This window comes from Camellia sinensis, chromosome 3 (assembly GCF_055761805.1).
Source record: "Camellia sinensis isolate YWXY chromosome 3, ASM5576180v1, whole genome shotgun sequence".
Lineage (NCBI taxonomy): Eukaryota > Viridiplantae > Streptophyta > Magnoliopsida > Ericales > Theaceae > Camellia > Camellia sinensis.
Genome location: NC_138963.1, coordinates 149,123,840 through 149,146,029, shown reverse-complemented (window position 1 = coordinate 149,146,029; position 22,190 = coordinate 149,123,840). Strand labels below are relative to the sequence as shown.

The window sequence follows — 22,190 nt, the reverse complement described above, 5'->3', positions numbered from 1 at the left end:
TTCAACAAATGTTCAGATTCTTATTTTTCCAAGAACAATAAGAGAATCTTAACATATTAAATCTGCATATATGTATCATTTTCAAACAAAAAAAATAATGATATTATTTTTTCTCCTAGCCAAGGAAAAAGAAGATACATGTATTGAAAATATTTAATTTTGCAGGTTATAAACCCAGTGTCCTCAAAAATACAGGAGTTACAATCAGCTCATGTAAATGGAATGACATAGCAAAAGAAAAATGAACATTAATGAAACATCCAATTTTAATTATTGGAATTGATAGGAACCATATTATCATACAATTCAAGGCTAAAAATATTACTTGGTTAGATAATAGCAAGTTCATTATACCAAAAATTCTATATTTCCCTTACATGAATGAAGATTTCCTTCTTGAAAATAATTTTACATATAAATACCTTCTAATGCAAATGCAAGAAAAAATCATTTCATTAAGCATAAACAATGTCTTAATTCATATTCTCTTATTAGAACAATATAAATATATTTGTGATAAAGAATTTGCACTCATTCCGCGCAGTGATTTAACTCCCATCATCAAAATTAATGATAAATCACATTGGATTTATAAAATTCTAAAAGAAAATTTTAATAAAAATCCATTAAAACTATAACAACGTAATCCTAGTTTAAAATTGAAAGACCCTAATGTTATTATTAGAATAAGACCAATGATCTATATTAGACAAGATATAAATGAATTTGATATTCAACTTCAGACCTTTTAGACAAAGTTAATTGAAGAACCATTCATCCACCAATCTACTAGCATCCTAGGCTAGGAACAATTAATTTTTGGAGAGAGAACTTCTATATTATGAAGTAAACTGAACACTAAAATCATCAAATCAGCCTTAATTGCCCTAATTCCTTGCATTATCTGTACAACACCTAGCAATAATTTTAGCATCTTACCTACTCACAAAAAAAAAAATTAGCATCCTGATCAATTTCTTCATCTTTACAATTGAATGTGAAGACTAACAATAAAAATACAAATAACAATTAAGTGCTACATGAACCAACCAATTAACTGTGCCTCTGAAAAATTGGTTCGTTTCGCAATAGATCCAATCCCTACCGCTCCAAGTGACTCCTTCCAAATTAAAACTTGAGAATGTGACACAGACTAGTTCACGGCTATTTCCGTATCACCCCATCTTACTCCCTTCTTTAACATGGAAAAGGAGAGAGAAGACTTAATAAAACCAGAGACATCCAATACTGAATTGCTTTTACCTAATTTTCAACCTAAACCAGAGCTAGTCCCCGATACAGGCCTCAGCATCGAATGATTGAGAGTGGGCTGAGCATTTGTTGCAGCATTGAACATAGCATTAGGAGCCGCTGATGAGGATGGGTGTAAAGCCGAGAGTGGCAGTCGGGGCCCAAGTCCATACATTTGCTGTCGAGCCATGAATTGGGGATGGATGGGTTGGTTATTCCCATACCCAGAAATAAATGGCTGTGAGGACGTACCTGCGATGACAGGTTGTCTGTTATTGGCAGTGTTATTAACCATGGAAGGACCGACGATGCCTGGTAGGCTTGTAGATGAAGTCACTGCAGCAGGTCCAAACTGAGCCGATGTCATGCGGGTCCGCTCAGCAGCAATCCTCTGCCTCGCCCTTTCCACTTGTTCACATTCTTTCATTAACATGGTTTCCACCTCTGCAAATTGCTTCAGCTTGAGCTCTAATCTCTTCAACTGTAACAGAGAAACAAAAGTTGCAGCAGAAAAATGGTCACACAGGGTTATTTAACGCCTAATTAAGATTTTGTTTCCAGCCCAATCAAGAGAATATTTTGAACAGTGTAACATGCCATAAATTTTGGGCAGTAAAGCTGGCAGAACCCAATGAACTCTGAATGAAAGAGGTTTTTTTTTTATCCACATTCACCTCCTAACTTCGTTAGTTGATAAATTATGCAGAACTGAGATAAAAATATCACCATAATGAACCAGAACAATAGAACATGAATAGTGGTGACAATCTATTAGCATACCCTATAAGCCAAGCTCACATTCCCTGAGAAAAAACAACACACAAAAGCTCAAAAAGGATTTACACCATCTATATAAGAATTTTATTGGAGTGACTAATAACATCAGCAAATTATCTGGTAAAATCTAACAGAACCTACTTCATCCTAACACGAACAACTAAAAGCAAACTAGTATGCAGTAATTCGAACTGAAATTGGATATGTTATCATCAGTCTTTATCTTTCTTTCTTTCTCCTTTTATTTTATTTTATATTTTTTTTATTTTTGAAACGGTGCATCATCAGCAGTCTTATCAGCATCTGAAAGACAACTTACCAACCATAACTGATTCTATAGACAGAATGTCCTACCCACAAGACTTCAGGTCCAATGTCTCAATCGATCATCAGGTAATAATGCCAACAAGCAAACCACATCTTACATTACATTAACCTTACTACAACCAGCAAACCACAAACGTAGGAATATATCTGAATACCAGTAAAAGAAACTCTAATTTCATTTTTTGTTGGTTAATCCTGAAAGTGGTAGGTTAAACCTGAAAGAATAACTAATTTAAATTTAATCATAAAATCATCAATAATCACCTGCTAAACTAAAATTGCTTTTTGAAAAGGGAAAAAAAAAATGCCCTTCGCCATGTTGAAGTGAAGAGTGATGAAATGAAAAAAAGAAAGGCATAAAAGGTGACAGACAGGCCATTCTTTCCTTTCTACAACCCAATAAGTCCTACATCTACTTTGGCAACTTCAATGTACATCATGTACCTAAAGCCCAACCAAAACGGCAACCATTTTATTGGTCAGAATTCAAAGTTCTAATTGTTAGATAGCTTAATATACATTGTTGGGCACATTTTCTAATAGCTTAAGTTTTTGAGAAAATTAGTAACTTAACATCAGGGCTCAGGTTGAGAGAGCAATCTGGGGTTCAAGTCTCTCCGCTGGTATTTCATATTCTTTTCCCGTTTGGTTTCTTTTTCTTTGTTTGGTTGTTTGCTTCTTCTTCTATTTGGTTCTCTATTTGTGTCTCCACATGAAAGACGGGGTCGCATGTGAGGGAGGGATGTTAGATAGCATAATATACATTGTTGGACTCATTTACTAATAGCTTAGGCTTTTGGGAAAATTGGTAGCTTAACACTAATATACCTGGACAAACAAGGAAAACCAAGGAAGAAGAAAAAAGTTGCAACCAAATACAATAATTTGATATACACCAAGGATATAATTGTAGAAATTACGAAAAACTAGCTTACATTGAAGCCTAAAGCAATGCCCATGCAATTTAATCAGAAGAATTGACTATTCATTGAAAACACTAGAATTAGGAAGAGCATAAGGTAATGAATCATTAAAGCTTTCACAAAATAAGAGCATCCCAACAAATATACCTGATGATTTATAATATTAGCAGATAGCCTTTGAATTTCACGCTCTTCATGATCTGCAAACAGTTTTGCTTTTGTTGCAGCAGCAGCAAGACCAGCTTTGGCAGCAGATCTCACCTTTTCAGCAGTTAATGGAGCAGCCTCACCATTCTGATTCCATTGACCATGTACTTCCAAGTTATCTTCTGAAAATTTTAATTTACACGAACCGTTAGGGAAGATAAATTAGATCAACAAGCAAAATTAGCGTTCTACCTTTTTGTTGACTTGAGTTTGTATTTTCTCCATGAGAACTGCCTTCACTATTGCGCGTACTCTCCATATTCATCCTTCATAGGTCAAACAAGAAGCTTTTAAGTTTCTTTTCAAGTTCTGAAACTACACACATCACATAAATACCGCATTTCCAATCTAAAGCTTTGACAAAGTTTCTAATGAGCTATAGAAATTAAATGTTCCTCTATACTTCCAAATCATTTTAAAAAATTTCTCACAGAAACTAGAAGCACAAAACACTCTTGAATGAAAGCTTAAGGATTTGCAAAACAACAGCGAGTAAAAATGCAAGAAAAGTGCAGGTGTAAACATATGCCTTTTTTGTAAATCTTTTATTTATATGCTTAATTGCTGAGGACATTGGGGGCTATTTGGAGCAGCTTATCTGAGCTGCTTATAGCCTTTTTTAAGTTTCTGCTTATAGCTTATTAGATAGAAATAGATGAAAAAAAGATGATTATCTAGAAGTTGAGGGAGGATGGTTTTGGCTTCTGCTTTCTTATTTACAATTTTTACCTTAAAACAATAAGCTGCACCAAACAGGCCCATTACGATGACGCAGAAAAGCTGAAATGGAGTATTATCTATCAATGCTGCACAGGAAATAAGTGAAGAGACACTCACCTATTACCATGCCCAGATGCTGTTTGCGAATCCTCAGATAGTACTGCCAAGGACACATGGGCACATGCTGCAGCAATTCTAGGGCCCACAGCTGAGGCCAGAAAGGCAACCTAGTGGAATATTCGAACAGTTAGATTTTGGGGGGGCTCAATTGGTAGGAGATTAATTACAAATATGAAAAGCATTACATCAAACTGAAATAGCTAGAAAGCCAACAGTGACCAAGCCTAACAACCACCACAAGAAAATTTCAGAAGAAATAAACTATATAAACGTGCATAATGGGGGAGAAATAGACACCACAAAGAATATCAAACTCCTCTCCGTTGGAGTTGAACCCACAATCTCACACCACAAAATGGTACTACACAACCACTAGGCCAAAGGCCTTGGTTCCAACAGTTTAGATCTAAACAGGGTCAAATTGAGTAAAAGAATAAAGAACATATATCCAGAACACTAACAAAAATAAGATTGAAAAAACCAAGAAAAAGAAAACATCACTCTCACGCTCAGTGTTTCAACACTTCAATGGATTCCAGCCAGAACACATCAAAACTGGAATATACACATGATTCATAAGATGAAAATTTTGGCGAGCAGATGTTAATGAAAGATTAAGACATGAGATTATAGATTCATAACAAAATTTAAACTACTTTTGCACCAAGCAAATTAATACAGCCCTTCATGAATAATTTGGGCTCAGCATGCTAAGAGGCTCTCATTCATTCAAAACAAATTTAATTGAAATCTCATCTAAGGTGGTTGATAAAACTGAAAATTCAGTACTAAAAACTGAATGCTGATCTTTTCAAGCTGAAATTTTGTTTGATAAAAGTGATGAACTAAAACAAATTGTCTGGTGTACAAGATAAAATTTGAAATATATTATTTTCAAATTTTCTCTTCCAGTTTTTATATTATAGCGGTGGTGAGGTGGAGGTGGAGGTGGCTAGGGCGCCAATGACAATGGTGGTGGATGTTGAGGGATAATTGTGGTGGTGGTGGAAATGGAGGTGGAGGTGGAGGTGGCTATAGCACCAATGGTAATGGCCGTGGATGCTAAGGGATAGTGGTTGTGGTGATAGTGGAGTGGTGTAGTAGATAGAGTGGTGGTGGTGGCTATAGCAATGATGGCAATGGTGGAGGTGGAGGTGGAGGTGGAGGGTTGTGGTAATGGTGGTGAAGAGGTGTCGGTAGTGCCAACAACAACAACAGGGTGGTGGTAGTGAAATGATAGTGGTACATGTGGTGATGATGGCAATGAAGGTGGTGGTAGGGGTGGAGGTGGTGAATGGATGGTGGCAGTGGCAACAGCCATGGTAGTGGTGGCAGCAATTGGCAATGGTTGGGGTGTAGTAGTGGTGGTGAACGGGTGATGGAAGTGGCAATAGCCATGGTAGTGGTGGCAGAAATAAGCAGTGGTGGGGGTGTAGTAGTGGTGGTGATAACAATTGCAGTAAGGTCATAACGGTGCACGTCGATACTTATGCTTAAGTAGTTATGAATTCAATAAGCATTAAGTAAGAACTTGCTACTTGAAAAAATTTTAACTTTTGGCCTACATTTTAAGTGATACGAATTGTGGCTATCAAACACTTTAATTGATTTTTACTTAATACATCCATTTTTAAATAAGTAACAAGCTGAGGTTGAGCAAACCTTAGCTCAAAATATATCAACTCATGAACAAGGAAATTTGATCGCAAACATGCAATCACATTTAACTTCTTTTTAAAATAAATGTAATCACATTAAAAATTTAAAGTCGTGTCACCCAAATCATAGCATTTACAGTGTTGGTATATTATCAAAAATCCTGGGGTGCCGTATCTGTGATCCGGCTCACTAATCCTGGGAACCAAACTGACATGATCTCCTCAACCAAATAACTGATCTTTTAGGAAAAATAGTTGTAGCCTGACAGTCCGAGTGAGGTAATCATCTATGTTGATATATATATATATACCTCCAATCTCAAAAAATCTGTGATGTTTTCGGCGGAGTCGGACAAGCTTCGTCGGAGATTGATTTTTTTGGGTGATCGGTCTTATGAGTTTAAGGAGGGGCTGGCGGATGCGATAGGTCGACGTCATGTAGATATTGTTGAACGTGGTCAAGGGGTTCGGCGAGCGATTGAGTTGTTCGGTGCAAAGATCAAATGGGTTGCGGATCAAATGAGGAAGGCATCCAAGATGAACACTATTGGGGTGTTTTTGGGTCAGGTCTCTGGGGGTCGGCGAAGAGTGGCGTGTTGGCTTCATCCAAAGGAGGTGAGGGCGGCTGTTTAGATTGTGGTTCATATGGGTGATCTTCGTACTGAGATGTTCCTTCCACAATCATCGTTTGGGGATGGATGGGAGGGTGCTGCTCTTGTTTTGGATGGATTTTCGATAGGGAATGGCTGGGTCATAAAAGGCCAGGACTTTTGAGGGGGAAGAGGTAAGTCATGGCCGATTGGGAAGGCGATGGTTGTGCCCGGGGTTGGGGGGGAGGATGTGGTGGTGAGACAGGAGTCTGGTGCCGAGTGGGTATCCTCTTTGAATTCGTGTCTGGTGGGGCGTGTGGGAGAATTGGGGGAGAAGGGGATAGGGGTATCTTGCCTATCGGCGTGGGTTAACCATTGTGGAAGGTTAGTGGAGGTGTGCAGGTGAAGGTCATCGGAGGACAGTACGTGTTGTTTGCTTTTCCATCTAAGGTAGAAGCTATCAGAATTTTGGGAGGCAAATGGATGGTCGAAGGTCGATGTCTGAGTCTTGACTGGTGGCCACCAGAGGCGTTGTGTGCCAGGGGAAATCATCAATCACTGAGACAGAGTTTTTGGGTGCAGGTGCTGGGACTTCCACTACATCTTCGTGGAGAGCAGGTGTATCGTGCAATTGGTGATCATTGTGGGGGTTTCCTGGAGGTTGATGTTGCAACAGCGATGGAGGGACCTCTGGGTTGTGTTCGACTCAAAGTTTGTGGAACAGCTAGGGGTGCTCCGGCGCGAATCACCATTCGTTGGGGTGATTGGAGATACTCGTTGCCTATTTGGTCGGAGGATGGACCGGGGGTGGAGCCTTGTGGCCTGCAGGAGCAGCGTGATTGTCGTGAGTTGGTTATGGAACATCGGAATTTGGTACGATCTACTCTGCGTGATGGTCGCCGTGATTTGGGAAAGATGAAGATGCAGCCGTAGATTTCCCAACGTTGGGTTGGCCCAAGGAAGGCCTGGCAACCAAAAAGGACTGGGTAGTGGGCCCTACACTTAAAGGCACAATTTTAGGATGGCCCTGATTTGGGCCGGGGTAGGAGAAATATTAACAAAGTTAGTGGCCCATCTTTTCAAGGACCCAAGGAAGCGGATATCAACCTATTGCAACGTAATAATGGGGTGGGCCAAATTGAGGTTGGGGCCTAGGGGTTAGGCTTGGAGAAGTTGGCCCATTATGTGAAACGAGCTAAAGGCCATTCTGGGTTCACTACCCAGTGGCCCAGGTCTTTAACAATTTGTGTCGCGTTTTGGATCCAAGTCAGACGGGTCGGATTTCGACTCCAAGATCTACAGCAGAAGGGAAGAAGGTTACACTGCCGACGTCTGTCACTGGTCGCGACGAGGAGCAGGGTGGATTGCGCGATGTTTCGACAGACGATACAGCATCCAGCCAGTCTTTTGATACAAATGCGGATATACGCCAGCACTGGGTAAATGACGATGCAATGAATGCCGCGACAAATTGGGTTGGGAGGGAGCTGCCTCTTGTGGTACATCCTATTGACATCTCGACTCCCGCCATTTACGATGAGGCCTCTTCCGATCAGCCCCAAAGTTAAGTCGAGCGTCAGGTTGATTTGAATGGGTTAGAGGCTCCTTCGGAGGACACTCTTTCGGAGTGGGTGCTCAATAGGATCAGCGAGGTCAGTCGTTTGCTCGATGTATCTTTTGAAGGCCATGAGACTGAGGCTATGAGTTTATTCACAGCAGTGGAAACCTCATAGTAGCAAGGAGCTTCATCACAGGAGGGTGGCTCTTCCAGAGTGGTGCAACGTAGAGGTTACGGGAGTTCAGAAATTTGAAGTGTTCTGTTAACTATGACCATGAAGGGGAGATGAGTGGACGGGGCCCAAGGAGAGAGCAAGGAGGTCCTCTGTTATTGAAATGAAGTTAAAAGTGTTATCATGGAATGTGCGTGGCTTGAATGAGAAGGACAAACGCCTAGCAGTCAGCTCACTGCTTCGTAGTGCGAAAGCGGATGTGGTATGTTTGCAGGAAACAAAAATGGAGGTCTTGGGTGGAGATGTGGTGAGAGAGGTCTGAGGTGGTCGGTTTGTGGAGTGAACATACTTACCAGCTGTGGGTACGACAAGAGAGGTTCTTCTCTGTTGGGATAATAGAGTGGTGGTGAAGGAGGATGAGAAGGTAGGAGGTTTTTCGGGTGTTTGTTCCAATGTGTGGAAGATAATTTCAGGTGGGTGTTTTCTGGGTTGTATGGGCTGGTTCGAAGTTCAGAGAGGAGTGCTTTTTTGGGGGAGTTGGGGGATGTTGCGTATCGATGGTTGGAGCCGTGGTGTGGGGGGGATTTGAACATGGTTCGATGGCCGACAAAGAAGTTAGGGAGTAGTAGGGCGAATGGGTCCATGCGGGCTTTCTGTGCATTTATTGATAAGTTGAATTTGGTTGATTTGCCTCTTCATGGGGGGAGTTTCACTTGGTCTAATGGCCACCAGATGTCCCGGATTGATAGATTTCTAGTTACTAGTGGTTGGGAGGAGCACTTTTCAGAGGTCATTCAAAGTCGCTTACCCGTCCAGTGTCAGATCATTGGCCTATTTTGCTTGATAGTGGAGGGTTTCACAGTGGGCCAATGCCTTTTCGATTCGAGAATATGTGGCTGCAATAGGAGGGCTTTTTAGAAAGGGCCCGTCAGTGGTGGAGTAGCTATTCAGTTAGTGGCACACCCAGTTGCACGTTGGCTCAGAAATTAAAAATGCTCAAAAGGGGTTTGAAACTGTGGAATAAGGAGACTTTTGGTTAGGTGGAAGTTCAAAAAGCAGAAGTGGTGGACATTCTGCAGTCCTTAGATGCGCAAGAAATGTCTAGTGGGCTTCTCAGGGTGGATGTGGCTAGAAGGGAGGCGACACAGCAGGATTATGTTCGTTTGGCTCATATGGAAGAAATTTCTTTCCGACAGAAATCCCGTTGCTTATGGTTGAAGGATGGGGACCGAAATACCAAATTTTTCCACAGGATAGCAAATGGTCATAGAAAGGCTAATCAGGTTGTACGTATGCGGGTGGATGGAAGAGATTTATCTACGGATGACACGATTCGGGACGGTATTGTGGGTTTTTATCAGCGGCTTTTTCGGGAACAAGATGAGGCATGGAGGCCGGGGTTGGACGGGGTGCTGTTTGATATTCTTCATGAAAGGAATAGGGAGGGTTTGGAGCTGGCCTTCACAGAGGAGGTGTGTGGGGCTTTGAAGATGATGAGTGGTGACAAGGCTCCGGGTCCATATGGTTTCACTTTGGCTTTCTTCTAGCATTGTTGGGAGGTGGTCAAAGCGGATGTGATGGCAATGTTTGAGGCCTTTTTCACCACTGGGCAATTCGAGAGGAGCCTTAATGCGACCTTCCTAGCTTTGATTCCGAAGAAAGGAGGGGCTAAGGATGTGAGGGATTTCAGGCCTATTAGTTTGCTTGGGAGTGTGTATAAGTTGTTGGCGAAAGTGTTGGCAAACAGACTTCAGGGTGAGTTGCAGGGCGTGGTGTCTGAATCCCAGAATGCTTGTGTAAGGGGGCGGCAGATTTTGAATGCGGTTTTAGTCGCTAATGAGTGTGTTGATTCCCGACTCAGGGAGGGCAACCTGGTCTGGTCTGTAAATTTGATATTGAGAAGGCTTATGATAATGTCAATTGGGATTTCCTACTTTATCTTATGTGTTGGATGGGTTTTGGGGCCACATGGTGTAAGTGGATAAAGTTCTGTGTATTCATGGTGCGGATGTCTGTTTTGGTGAATGGTTCACCGATTGGTTTCTTTCCGACTTTTCGAGGTCTTCGGTAGGGGGATCCTTTATATCCCCCGTTGTTCATCCTAGTTATGGAGGCTTTTAGTCGTCTATTGTTTAAGGTTGTGCTTGAAGGTTTGGTGGCGGGTTTTAGTGTGGGGTCTCCAACTGGGACACCAATTGGGTTGTCTCATTTACTGTATGCTGATGATGCTTTGGTTTTTTGTGATGCGGATATGGAGCAAGTGGGGTTCCTTCGTTGTATTCTAATTTGTTGTGAGGCTGTTTCGGGCTTGCAGATTAATTTAAGCAAGTCGGGGTTGATCCTGGTGAGGGAAGTTCAGCGAATGCCTGAGGTAGCGGCGGTTTTAGGCTATAAGGTAGCAACTTTACCAGTGACTTACTTGGGATTGCCGTTGGGTACTACCTTCAAGGCGACAGGGGTATAGGGATGAACTGGTGGAATAGGTACAACGTTGTTTGGCCGGATGGAAGCGGCAATACTTATCAAAAGGGGGACGGTTGGTTTTGATTAAGAGTGTGTTGAGCAACATTCCGACTTACTTTATGTCCTTGCATGTAATTCTCACATCTGTGACTGTGCATCTACAAAAACTTCAGAGTGACTTTCTATGGGGAGGTGGGGGAGAGGATTTTAGATATCACTTGGTTGAGTGGGGGCGGATTTGCCTTCCTAAGGAGGTGGATGGTTTGGGGGTGAGGAGTTTGGTGTAGTTTAATCAAGCATTGTTAGGGAAGTAGTTGTGGTGGTTTGCTGGAGAGCGGGATCATTTATGGCGTAAGGTGGTGGCTTCTAAGTTTGGGGTCGTTGAGGGGGATTGGCGATCGGAGGAGGTGATGGGGGCTCATGGGAAGGGCTTGTGAAAAGGTATTTACTTGGGGAAAAGGGAGTTTTTGGAGAGGATGCATTTCCGTGTGGGGACTGGGGAGACTGTTCAATTCTGGAAGGATAGGTGGTGTAGGAAGATGGTGTTGGAGGTGCACTTCCCTTTGATCTTTAGCATTGCACGGGACCGCGAGGCTACGATTGCTTCTTATCTGGGGGGTGGAGCGGTGGTGGTTTGGGATATTCAGCTTCGACGTGAAGTTCAGGATTGGGAAGCGGATCAGTTGGGGGAGTTGTTCAGTTTCCTATATGGGTTAGGTCTATCGGGTAAGGGAGAAGATTTGTTGGTTTGGAGTGTGGAGGGAGCTAAAGGTCAGTTCTCTGTTCGGTCCTTTTATCGGAGTTTGGTGGGGGTAGTGGGAGATGCATTTCCTTGGAGGAGTATTTGGGTGCGGAGTTACTGAATTTCTCACTTCTCGAGGTGTAAAAGCAATTTCAGGAGAACCTCGAATGCCTTCGAAGGTGGTCTTCTTTTTATGGATGGCTGCTTTAGGTCGTAATCTTACCATTGATAATCTAGTTCGTCGAGGGCATGTGTTAGTTAACCGTTGTTGCATGTGTTGTGTTGATGCAGAGTCAGTTGACCATTTATTCCTCCATTGTTCTATTACTTCTCGCCTTTGGGGGCTGGCTTGTTCTCTTTTTGGGATTTCGTGAGTGCAGCCAAAAGGGGTGGTGGATATGTTGTGGAGTTGGAGGGGGGCTCAGGTTGGGCGGGGTCGGCGGCGGGTGTGGACCTTGGTGCCTTTCTGTTTGATGTGGTTGGTTTGGCTAGAACGAAACAAGATAATTTTCCAAGAAATTGAGCATTCGGTGGGCTTGGTTGGAGGATCAGTTCTTAGTTACCATGTATAGTTGGTTGGAGTGTAAAGTTGAGCCGGGTCTTTTTTCTTTCTTAGATTTTTTGGATGATGTAATTGGTTAGGCGAGCTTTCTTTCTATCTCTTGGTTGTTTTGTATTTCTTGCATCATCTTGATGCTTTTTCAATAAAACACATTATTTATCCCCCAAAAAAAAAAAAAATCCGGGGGTGCCATTAGAAAAGTTGCCTCTTTCCCAACAGAGTAACATGATATCATAGATCATTTTTTCATTTCAAAAAGCTTCCATGCTTCGTTTGATCGGCATCAAAATTATCCAACCAACTGATGACAGTTGCATGGTAAAGAAGCTAAAGATTTTAATTTTACTTGCGTCATTTCTTGACACTTAATTGGTAAAGAAGCTAAAGTTTTACATGAGCATACATCTCCACATGGCATGCATTGACTTGAATCAACATTTGTTAGCATTCAGAGAGACAAACGTGGAGGGTATCACAAAAAAATATGGAGAATCAGTTATATGTCTCAATGTGACTGAGGACGTGTGCAATGGAAGAGTAACTAAAGTGAGGAGCGTGGAAGAGAGGACACGTGAATTCTCAATGACAATAGACTTATCTCAAAGATCAGCACTGACTGAAAATTTAAAAGGATAGCTCATTCTCATAGCGTGTGTCATTTGTTTACAACAAGCTTTAGTTGACAAAAAGAACTATGATGAAATACTCTAGAATCTTAAGGTCTAACGTTACATGGAATCATGCCAAGAACCTTCAAACATGACATTGAGCTTCATAAACCTTATATCACACTATACTATATATATGGCATACAAAAATTTCCCATCATTGAAAAAGTTCATCAAAAGAAGAAACAAAAAAATTATTAAAAAAATGTAAAAAAAATTCTGACTACTAATTAAGCAGGAACTTCTATTTGTTTGTCCGGTCTCTCTTGGTTAGCTGTTTTCTAAAATTCTGCCACTACAGTGAGAGAAATTCTACTAGGTGAACAAGTGGACAACTCAGAGAGTGGGAATAAAGGAATTCATAAAAGGAAACAATGTATATATGTAAAAAGGTATGAATACATGCAAATTGCACATTCCCCTCCAATATACTAAATGACAAAGATTAACAAAATGCACATATAGAGAGAAATAGGATCCCAATCACTATATAGCATACCTATTGACAAAATTTAGAATACCAATAATAATGTTAATAATGATGATGAGATGATGTAGAAACCATTTACCAAGGTTTCAAATGATAAACAGCGATCAAGGTACATGAAACCGCATCAGATAAAAACACAAGCAGATCAATACATCATATGCTATGACTGAACATTTTGATGCAATAACCATGTAAAGCATAGAATTTAAAAATCCACCTACCAAGGCCATAACTGGATTAGCAAAATTTGCAAAAGGAAGCCTATGCCCAGAATCAGGGTCTTCAAGACAGGATCCTAGCAGAATAAATGAAAAGCGAAAATACAAAATGTTACAATCACATCAATGTCATGTAGAATAACAAACAATAAGTGCATAATTAGTAATTACACCTGCTGAATCTCCATTTGAACTTGAATGTGGTCTTCCAAAATCATCTCTGTTTGACAAATTTGAGGAGAGGGACACGCTTGGAACTGCGATGTTTTCCAGTGGGCCATCCTCCATTGGAAGACGAATAAAATGAAGGATGCACTGTGCTTTTGACTTGGTACCGACATGTTCAGCTATTTCATTCCAGTTTTCATTGTAGATTTCCATTGCTTCAAGCAGTAGTAGTGTTTCCTGATTAGTCCAACTTTCCCCATCCAGATCATCATACTCTTTTGTAGCATCAACCCTTAAAAAGTCTATGCTTGAATGACCAATAACAAATCTTCCATCATGGAAGCAATCCAAGCATAGCAGTACATCAACCTATAGACGAGGAGAACGATCAGCCACAGAAGTAAACCAAAGAAAGTGTAAAAACATTCAGACTTCAAATTTAAGATGATAATCCAAACTAACCCCACCTCCCAACCCCTCCTTCCTAACAGGGTTTTAGACAATAAATCAAGTTCTAATCGCCAACACTTAAATGAGAATATTCTCAGCAAATCAAAAATACAAATTATGGGGACCATGAGGTTGAATAGATTTATAATAAATGAATAAATATATAAAAAAGACAAAAGAAAAACTTCGAAATGACCTTAGCTCCAGAGCATCTTTAAAGAATGAGCATTAATCTCAATATTTATGTAACATACATACAAACATGCATTCACACCCATAGGTTTGTCATGTGTAAGTACAAAAATATCAAATTTTGAAGCAGTAACCACTATGAAGCCACAAAGATTCCACCTTTTCCACTCCAAGTTATGAAAGCATCAGTGTATACTAACCACAATCTATTAATGAAGTACAAATGAAGAAATGGAACGACTCTTTGGAGCCTTTCGCTTCTCAATGGCATACTGACCCAAGACTATCAAAATTAGTGCACCTAAGCTAATTGAAGATGAGGATAGACGAAAATGAATTAAGTTCATTTGATGCACACACGCACAAAGATTAATAGACGTGTGCAGCTATGATGGTGAACAACACCTTACAGTCTAAGCTTCGAAAAGGATGTAAATTATTCAATAAGCCATGTAAGCCCCACCATTGGTATTGCCTAATAAGGGACTTTTTAGAAGGGTTTCATTAAAGAAAACAGTTCTAATGAGAAATTCATATTTGCCTGTTTTGGTAATCATTATGGTATTTCTATCATTCATATTCATCTAATGTCCAGGTTTGTCAGGTTGTTTGGTTGTGAGTTTTGTTTAGTAGTTGAGTATTAATTAGTTTAGCAAAACCTTTGGTTTTAGGAGATAAAATTCTGTATAATGAATCTTTGTACAGACAATTGGACAAATTGATTAATGAAGTTTTCTATTGTAGTTCTCTTTCAATAGTAAAACAATTGTTTCTTCTGAGTCAGATTCTTAAAAGACCTTATAAAGATTCTAACATTTAATAATTCTTCATCCCACATCCGCCGTATCATTATCAGTCTAGTTGTATTTGACATTAGAATTAGATGAATTCGGCACTTAGAAGTTACACATATACCTAAATGTGACACACATACCCCAAGTCCATGTAACAATGTATCATCAACACAAATAATACAAATTATTTGGAACAATGACATTTCATGAGATCATAAAACTTATAGCATACCATCAGCATTGTTGGTCCCTTCATATATTTAATGAGTCCCATTCAAAATTATGCATTTCTAACCTCAAATGCAGACCAAAGTGTGAGGGAGACATTTAATCTCACCCGAAGACTCAATGTGCCCAATGATAATCACTAAGATTAATTTATCATTCCCCATAATCTAGCCAGCAAATATTATAGCATATCTTTGCCCAGTATAAGATTTATTTAACTTATTTTAAAGTTTCAGATTAATGTATACTTAGCAAACCTAGATATCTAATCAAGTAGCTTGTGTGAGGTAGTGGTGGTAACAAACACAACAAAGAATATTGGCTTCAATATAAAAGGAGACAAATAAAATAAACTGGCAGAGAATAGTATGTCCTTCACCTCCTTCTGCGACTGATAGTAGACAAAGGGTAGGCTCCGGGAACAACAATTGCATCGGTTTTCTGATAATCGCTCTCGGATTCTGCTGTCTAAATCAGACTCCTCAACATCATGACATGACAATGATGGATAAACATCTGCTGCCTTGAGACTGCATTTAGGCTTGTCAAACTGAATTAAGCTATTGATGGACTTCAAAGCAGCAGATGGCACCTGAACCTCACCAGTTGAATCCTCCCCCAGATACGAGCCATCAATCCGGTGATCATGTCTGGGAGAAGCCGCACAGTAGTTAATGATTCCCCAGTTATCAAGAAACCTAAAAATTCGAGTTAAATCATCAATATCAACACCAGCAACCAGTCCTTGGCAATCATCAACAGATAATCTCGTCTCTGGGTTTTCCATATACTTGGCAACAATCGAATTCCGACATTCCATGTATTTTTCAGGCATATGGTCAGCTGACTTCCCAGAGAAAAAATGCGGTACTACTTGTCTCTCCAATCTATGCACTGTACTAGGCGAGAACCAGTCTGCCCTCAAAAGAAGCTCAAAACCAAATGAGCAAAATTAGAGCAAGACCCATATATAGCAAAATTGAAGTGCAATGCAATGGCATACCAAAATTCCATAAATATTAGCATATACATTGATTAAGAGCAATGTGCCAAGGCAAAATTCTAAATCAAAAACCCAAAAAATTTACAAACTCACAAAGCAATAAACATAAAAGAAAAAATCAAGCAAATTATTGACCACAAATGCATACATAAATAATCTATAAGAAGAGCTCAACCTAAGCAGAACATGTTAGGGCATGAAAAAAGCGAGATAGGAACAGAGAGCAATGGAGAGCGAAAATGGGCACCTGCGTGCATTGGCACAACATGAACTCGATTACCACCAAAACGCTTCACAACCCCACGACCTTCCATAATGGGAGGAGGTGTGATAACATACGCTGGGGTGGAAGAAGACCCATCCGCCCTCTCCTGATCACCGGCCGCCGGCACGGCAGACAGTGCCTGGAGCTGCCCATGTGATATGTTCTCCAATACGACGCCGTTCTGAAGGTTCTTACCCTCGCCGCACTGAATCGCCCTCTCTAGGGCTACAATTGCGAGCACCGAAGAGTGGGGCCGATTGACTGTGTGCTTGATCACCGGTGGGAAGTCGGAGATTCGAACACCGCCGTCCGATAAGACCTCGCTCTCGCGGGATATTGGAGGTGGATCGGGACCCGATTGGGGATTTTGTTGGTCTTCGTCGAATTCGGGTTGTTGTTGTTGTTCGAGTTCGTCATCGTCTTCTTCATCGTCGTCGATGTCGTCGTCTTGGGGCTTGGATCGTCGGCCGATTTGGGGCTCTCTCTTTCGCTTCTTCCTCCACCTCGTACGAGTCTCTGTTGAAGAATATATAGGGCAAGTTTTAGGGATTCAATTTGAAAATTGTAAAGAAGAAAAAAGAGAGATAGAGTGTGTGAATTAGAGAGGGAGACAGTGAAGAGTTAGGATTGGTTTACCTGAGGAAGAAGCTGGCATTGTCGTTGAGAAACGTAGGGGAGAAATAGAGATGTAGTGAGAGAGAGAGAGAGAGAGAGAGGGGTTTAAGGAGAGATTTGTGGGGTCTGCGATTGGTGGTGGTGTGGTTTGATTGTGAGAGAGAGATATTTGGGAAGAAACTTCCCTGACATACTCTTTTCTTTCGATTAAAATTTGAATAAAAATTTAAAGCTGCCTTTTGCAGAGATTTGTAACGTGTCGTTTGGGAAGAGTTCACTTAAATTTTTTTAATTTTTTAAGTTATAAAAGATAGAATAGATTATTTGAATTATAATAGACAAAATATCATATTTAACTCATAATTATTATACTTTTCTCTCACAAGAAAAGTTAAAAAAGTCAAAAAATTAAAAAGTCATTCTCAAATCAAGCTTTGAGCCTAGGCTTAAAAAGTCAAAAAGTCAACTCACTTTTCTAACGGAGGCTAAATATAATTTGAGAGTATAAGTTGTATTTTGAGTTTGTAAGTTTTAAAATTATGATTTGAGTGTGAAAATTTTGTTTGGTGAAAGAATTTTAAAAAGAGTTTTGAATTGAGTGTGAAATTTTTGATATGATATATGATATTTGATAAAAAAACTTACAACTCATAACCAAATATGCAACTTAAAATTCTATTAAAACACATAAAAAAATTAAAAATTCGAAAAATATTTTTTTCGAATATATAAAAATTAACATATGTCAATTGAAAAAAAAATTGCACTGTTCCAGTCAATCGGATCCGGTGGGACAACCGGTTAGGCCAAATTTGGAAAAAAAATTGAAAATCGCGCCTGAGACAGAGTTTTTTGCAGAGTTTTGGAAACGTGATTTGAGAACTCCTTTCAAACATTATATTTGAATGTGGGTGTAGATTCATTGTTTGGAAACACAACCAAGCATAGCCTGAGTGTTGTAACCGAAAATTTTATTTGTAAAAAAGTTAAAAAGTCACTATCTTATTTAAGTCATATCATCTTATTTAAGTCATATTATTTCTTTATTATATCACTTCAAATCAAATCTAATTCATATTTCATAAAAAGTCAAAAAATATATTTATTTAGATTATCTCAAACCACCCCTTAAAGTAGCGTTTCATAGAGTTTTTTAATTATGATTTAAGAATAAAGTTGTATTTTGAATTTGTGAATTTTGAAATTATGATTTAAGTATGAAAATTTTGTTTGGTTATGAGTTTTGAAAAGAGTTTTGAATTGAGTTTTAAGTTTTTGAAATTAGAAAAGTTATTTGATTCAAAAACTTACAATACATAACCAAACACACAACCCAAAATTCTATTCAAAACTCATATAAAAATAAAAAAAATATTTTAAAATATTTTTTATTTACAATATAAAAATAACAAGTGCCAAAAAAAAAAAATCGAATACTATTCAAGGTCAACAGCCTGGATGTCCGGGAGGACGACCGGGTTAGCCAAATTTTCCTACCTAGAAATGAGTTTTCAAAAGTGGATGTGCAATTATAATTTGAAAGCTCAAAACAAACACCACACTAAAATTAATGGGTGGAAATGTGTTTGGAACACATAACCAAACACAGCCTTAGGCTCTGTTCGGTAGAGCTTCCAAACTTTAGTTCTACCTTTTGTTTTCAACGTTGTGTTTGTTTACAACTTTCAAAAATAAATTCTACACTCACTTTTGAAAATTCTGGCCAAGGCGGGAAAATTTGAGCTAACCAGTCGTCCCACTGGACATCCCACACGTCGTCCGGCCGGTTGATCGAAACAGTGCAAATTTTTTTTTTTTTTTTTTCCAATTGACCCATGTTAATTTTTATGTATTCAATAAAAAAATATTTTCTGAATTTTTTTTTAAAAAAAAATTATGAGTTTTGAATAAAATTTTGAGCTATATGTTTGGTTATGAGTTGTAAGTTTTTGTATCAAATATCATATGTCACATCAAAAATTCTCCACTCAATTGAAAACTCTTTTCAAAACTCATTCACCCAACAAATTTTTCACACTTAAATCATAATTCTAAAACTCACAAATTCAAATATAACTCTATTCTCAAATCATATTTAGAAAACTCCATTAAACGCAACTTTAAATTTTCATTAAACTATCGATCAACTAAGAGGACGATCGGGAAAATGTCCGGTTAATCGATTAATTAGTATAGAAGAGATTGTCTAGGAGACAACCATCCAGATAACCAGATAGTCATCTAGTGTATGGGCCCAAGGGCTATCTATAGTAATTTAAGGAAAGGCTCTGAGAGGGAAAAATATGGTCTAGATTGGGCCACGGTAATACCAGGCAAATTGTGGGCCGAACAAATTTGGGCCGTGGCATCCCGGGTCCACACAGAAGTGATTTTTTGCTCGGCAATGGCAATGGCATGTGGAACCGGGCTACTTCACCTTGTCGGTACAGAGGCCAGTCAAGTAAGGGTTCCACGGTTTATGCGTTGCAAGGTTGTAAAGCACGCATCCATAGCTCGGCGTGAAGGCTCATGCCTGAAGCTCGACAGAAAGGACTTTGGTTGACCGGTATGACCAATCTCAAGCTTGGCTTCACCGGAATGCAGTTGAGCATGGCTGGAAAGAAGCTCGGTTGTTGGGGCACCTGGGCATGAAACGCAGCATACCCGTTGACATCCGAGATGCTACAGCCCGGCTGCCGAGCTCCCAATGCAGTGGGCTGGCAGTCGGGTTAGGTGATGTTCAGCAAGATTTGTGCTGACAGATGGGATAACAGAACCACGTGTCGAGAGATCACTAGGAGTGGATTTGGGGCGTAGAAGGTATATAAGCAAGTCTGCGTCCCCCATGCTGGGGACACGAACATTTGGTAAGAGAAATACTTACACTCGACTCTCTCCTCACTCTCTCTCTCTATCCTCAGGTGTGTGATAACTTGATCGTCGGAGGGGTTTTCCGGCCGCACACTGCCGGGTAGCTCACTGCTGATTGTGCATGTAGGTGATCGGATAGAAACGGAGCTTGGAAGAAAGGAGTGCGGGCTTGCCTGAATATTTGCTCCCCGTACAATTGGCACCGTCTGTGAGAATTTTGCAGACAAAACCTTGTCTTCCAGGCTCGTTTGATCACCGTCCATGGCAAATAACGAAGAGATTCCGCTGTCCGCCGTCGACGGAGTTACCCCGAAGTCGAGCAGACGGAGAGAAGGGCATCCCACCATCGTTCCTCCGATGGCGGACCTGGAGACTTCTCCAGGAGGACATTCAAGAGATGCGCGGGATAAGCACGGAAGAAGTTATGGTCATTCACGGAGTCCAGACGATCATCGGTGGCGGAGAGAATCACATGCCAGACGTCTGGAACACAAGTTAAGGGACCAAGACGCCGTCATCCGGCGAATGGCGGCGGAGATGGAGGAGCTGAAACGGCATGTTAAAAGGAAGGGTGTAGCTGGAGTGGGAGACCACAGTGAGCGCACCCAACCCCGCCATTCAGGCAGTCAAAGTCAGCGACACACTGCGTCTATTTCCATCACCAGAAGTTACAAGGTTGGAGATTCCGACCTGCACAAAGAAAAGTCCAGCGCGCAAGTTTGTACCTACCGACCCTCACGTCCCGCGACGACATCGAGGTATTCTTATTCTGCTCATTCAGAGGATTTGCGGGCAGTCTTGAAGAAACGAGCTCGCCGGCGGGAAGCTCAGAGGGTGCCGGCTTTTCAACGGCTATCCTATGGGGTTCACGCCAGTGAAGAGGTCGGAATGCCTCCACCCCGCCTGGCTGCGCCTCTCCTTTTAGACACAGACTTGGCGAGGCTTAGCGCCACTCCTTTCTCCCTGGAGATAGAAACAACACCGCTTCCGGCAGGGTTCCATCAGCCAAAGTTCACGCTCTATGACGGAAAAACCGATCCTTATATGCATGTAAGCCACTTCCGACAGGTCATGGCCGGACACAGGTGAAATGACGCCCTTATGTGCCTAATCTTCCCGTCAAGCTTGGGCGAGCTAGGCTTAAAATGGTTCGAGAGGTTGCCGGAGGAAAGCATTGAAATGTGGCATCAGTTAGCCGAAGCCTTTGTGACGCACTTCAAAACCAACACCAAAACACCAAAAGAAGTTGATCACCTCCTGAGTGTCAAGATGGAACCGAGCGACACATTGAAGGCATACAACTCCAGATATTGGGAGACTTTCAACGAGATCTTGGATTGCCCGATCAACCTTGCAATCACACAATACAAGCGTGGTCTCCCGGTCAGACATAGACTGCGGGACTCGCTTATCATGCACCAGCCGACATCCATGGGCCAGCTAATGCAGCGCATCAATGAGCACATCCGAGTGGAGGATGATGCGTCAGCATCTACCGTGAAGACAACTCCGGTAGCAACAGACAAGCAGTCAGTTGGCAAAGTGCACGCGGTCGGGCAAGAGTCCTACCGATCCCGCGACCGCGCTGAGGAATCGGACCGTGGCACTAATCGCAAAAAAGGGAGTAGGGGACGTCGGAATGACCGGGATAACTACCCCCGGGATGACGTAGCCGATGTTAACAGAAGGTTGAAAGCAAGGACAGGCATCACCACGGTCTTTAAGATTCCAATCAATCGCATACTTAGTGAAATCCGTGACGAGGAGTATGTCTGGTTTCCTGCTAAGTTAGGCGACGGAAAGAAGGGCTTCAATCCGCGGTACCGTTGCACGTTTCACCGGGAGCGAGGCCATCGGACAGAGGATTGTTTGCCTTTGAGGCAACACTTGGAAGAGCTAGTCGCAGCCGGACACTTGGACCTTTACATTGATGGCGGTGTGAAGGCCAATCAAGCTCCGGTTGACCCGCGGGGACTGGATGACCGAGATGCGCCTCCCCAAGGGGTTATTAATGTCATCCACGGCATAGTGGAACCGGCGCGTGTATGCGAGCTTCGAGGAATGATCAAGAAGGCAGAACACATGAGGGAAGTTTTGTCGGTTCAGCCTGCGATCAAAAGGGAGAAGACCAAAGAGAAAGACGTGATCAGTTTCTCCT

At 41.1% G+C, this 22,190-nt stretch overlaps 1 protein-coding gene across 1 annotated transcript; it reads right to left on the bottom strand.

The window, feature by feature from the left end:
- Positions 1-816: 816 nt before the first annotated feature.
- SWI3C (SWITCH/sucrose nonfermenting 3C) lies at positions 817-17,395 on the bottom strand. The gene is made up of 9 exons (XM_028251191.2): positions 17,183-17,395; positions 16,529-17,062; positions 15,658-16,193; positions 13,620-13,983; positions 13,450-13,523; positions 4,323-4,432; positions 3,678-3,751; positions 3,426-3,607; positions 817-1,732 (listed from the first exon to the last, which is right to left on the bottom strand). Exons 1-9 carry the CDS (start codon positions 17,199-17,201, stop codon positions 1,271-1,273), a joined length of 2,355 nt encoding a protein of 784 aa, XP_028106992.2. The 5' UTR covers positions 17,202-17,395; the 3' UTR covers positions 817-1,270.
- Positions 17,396-22,190: the final 4,795 nt, after the last annotated feature.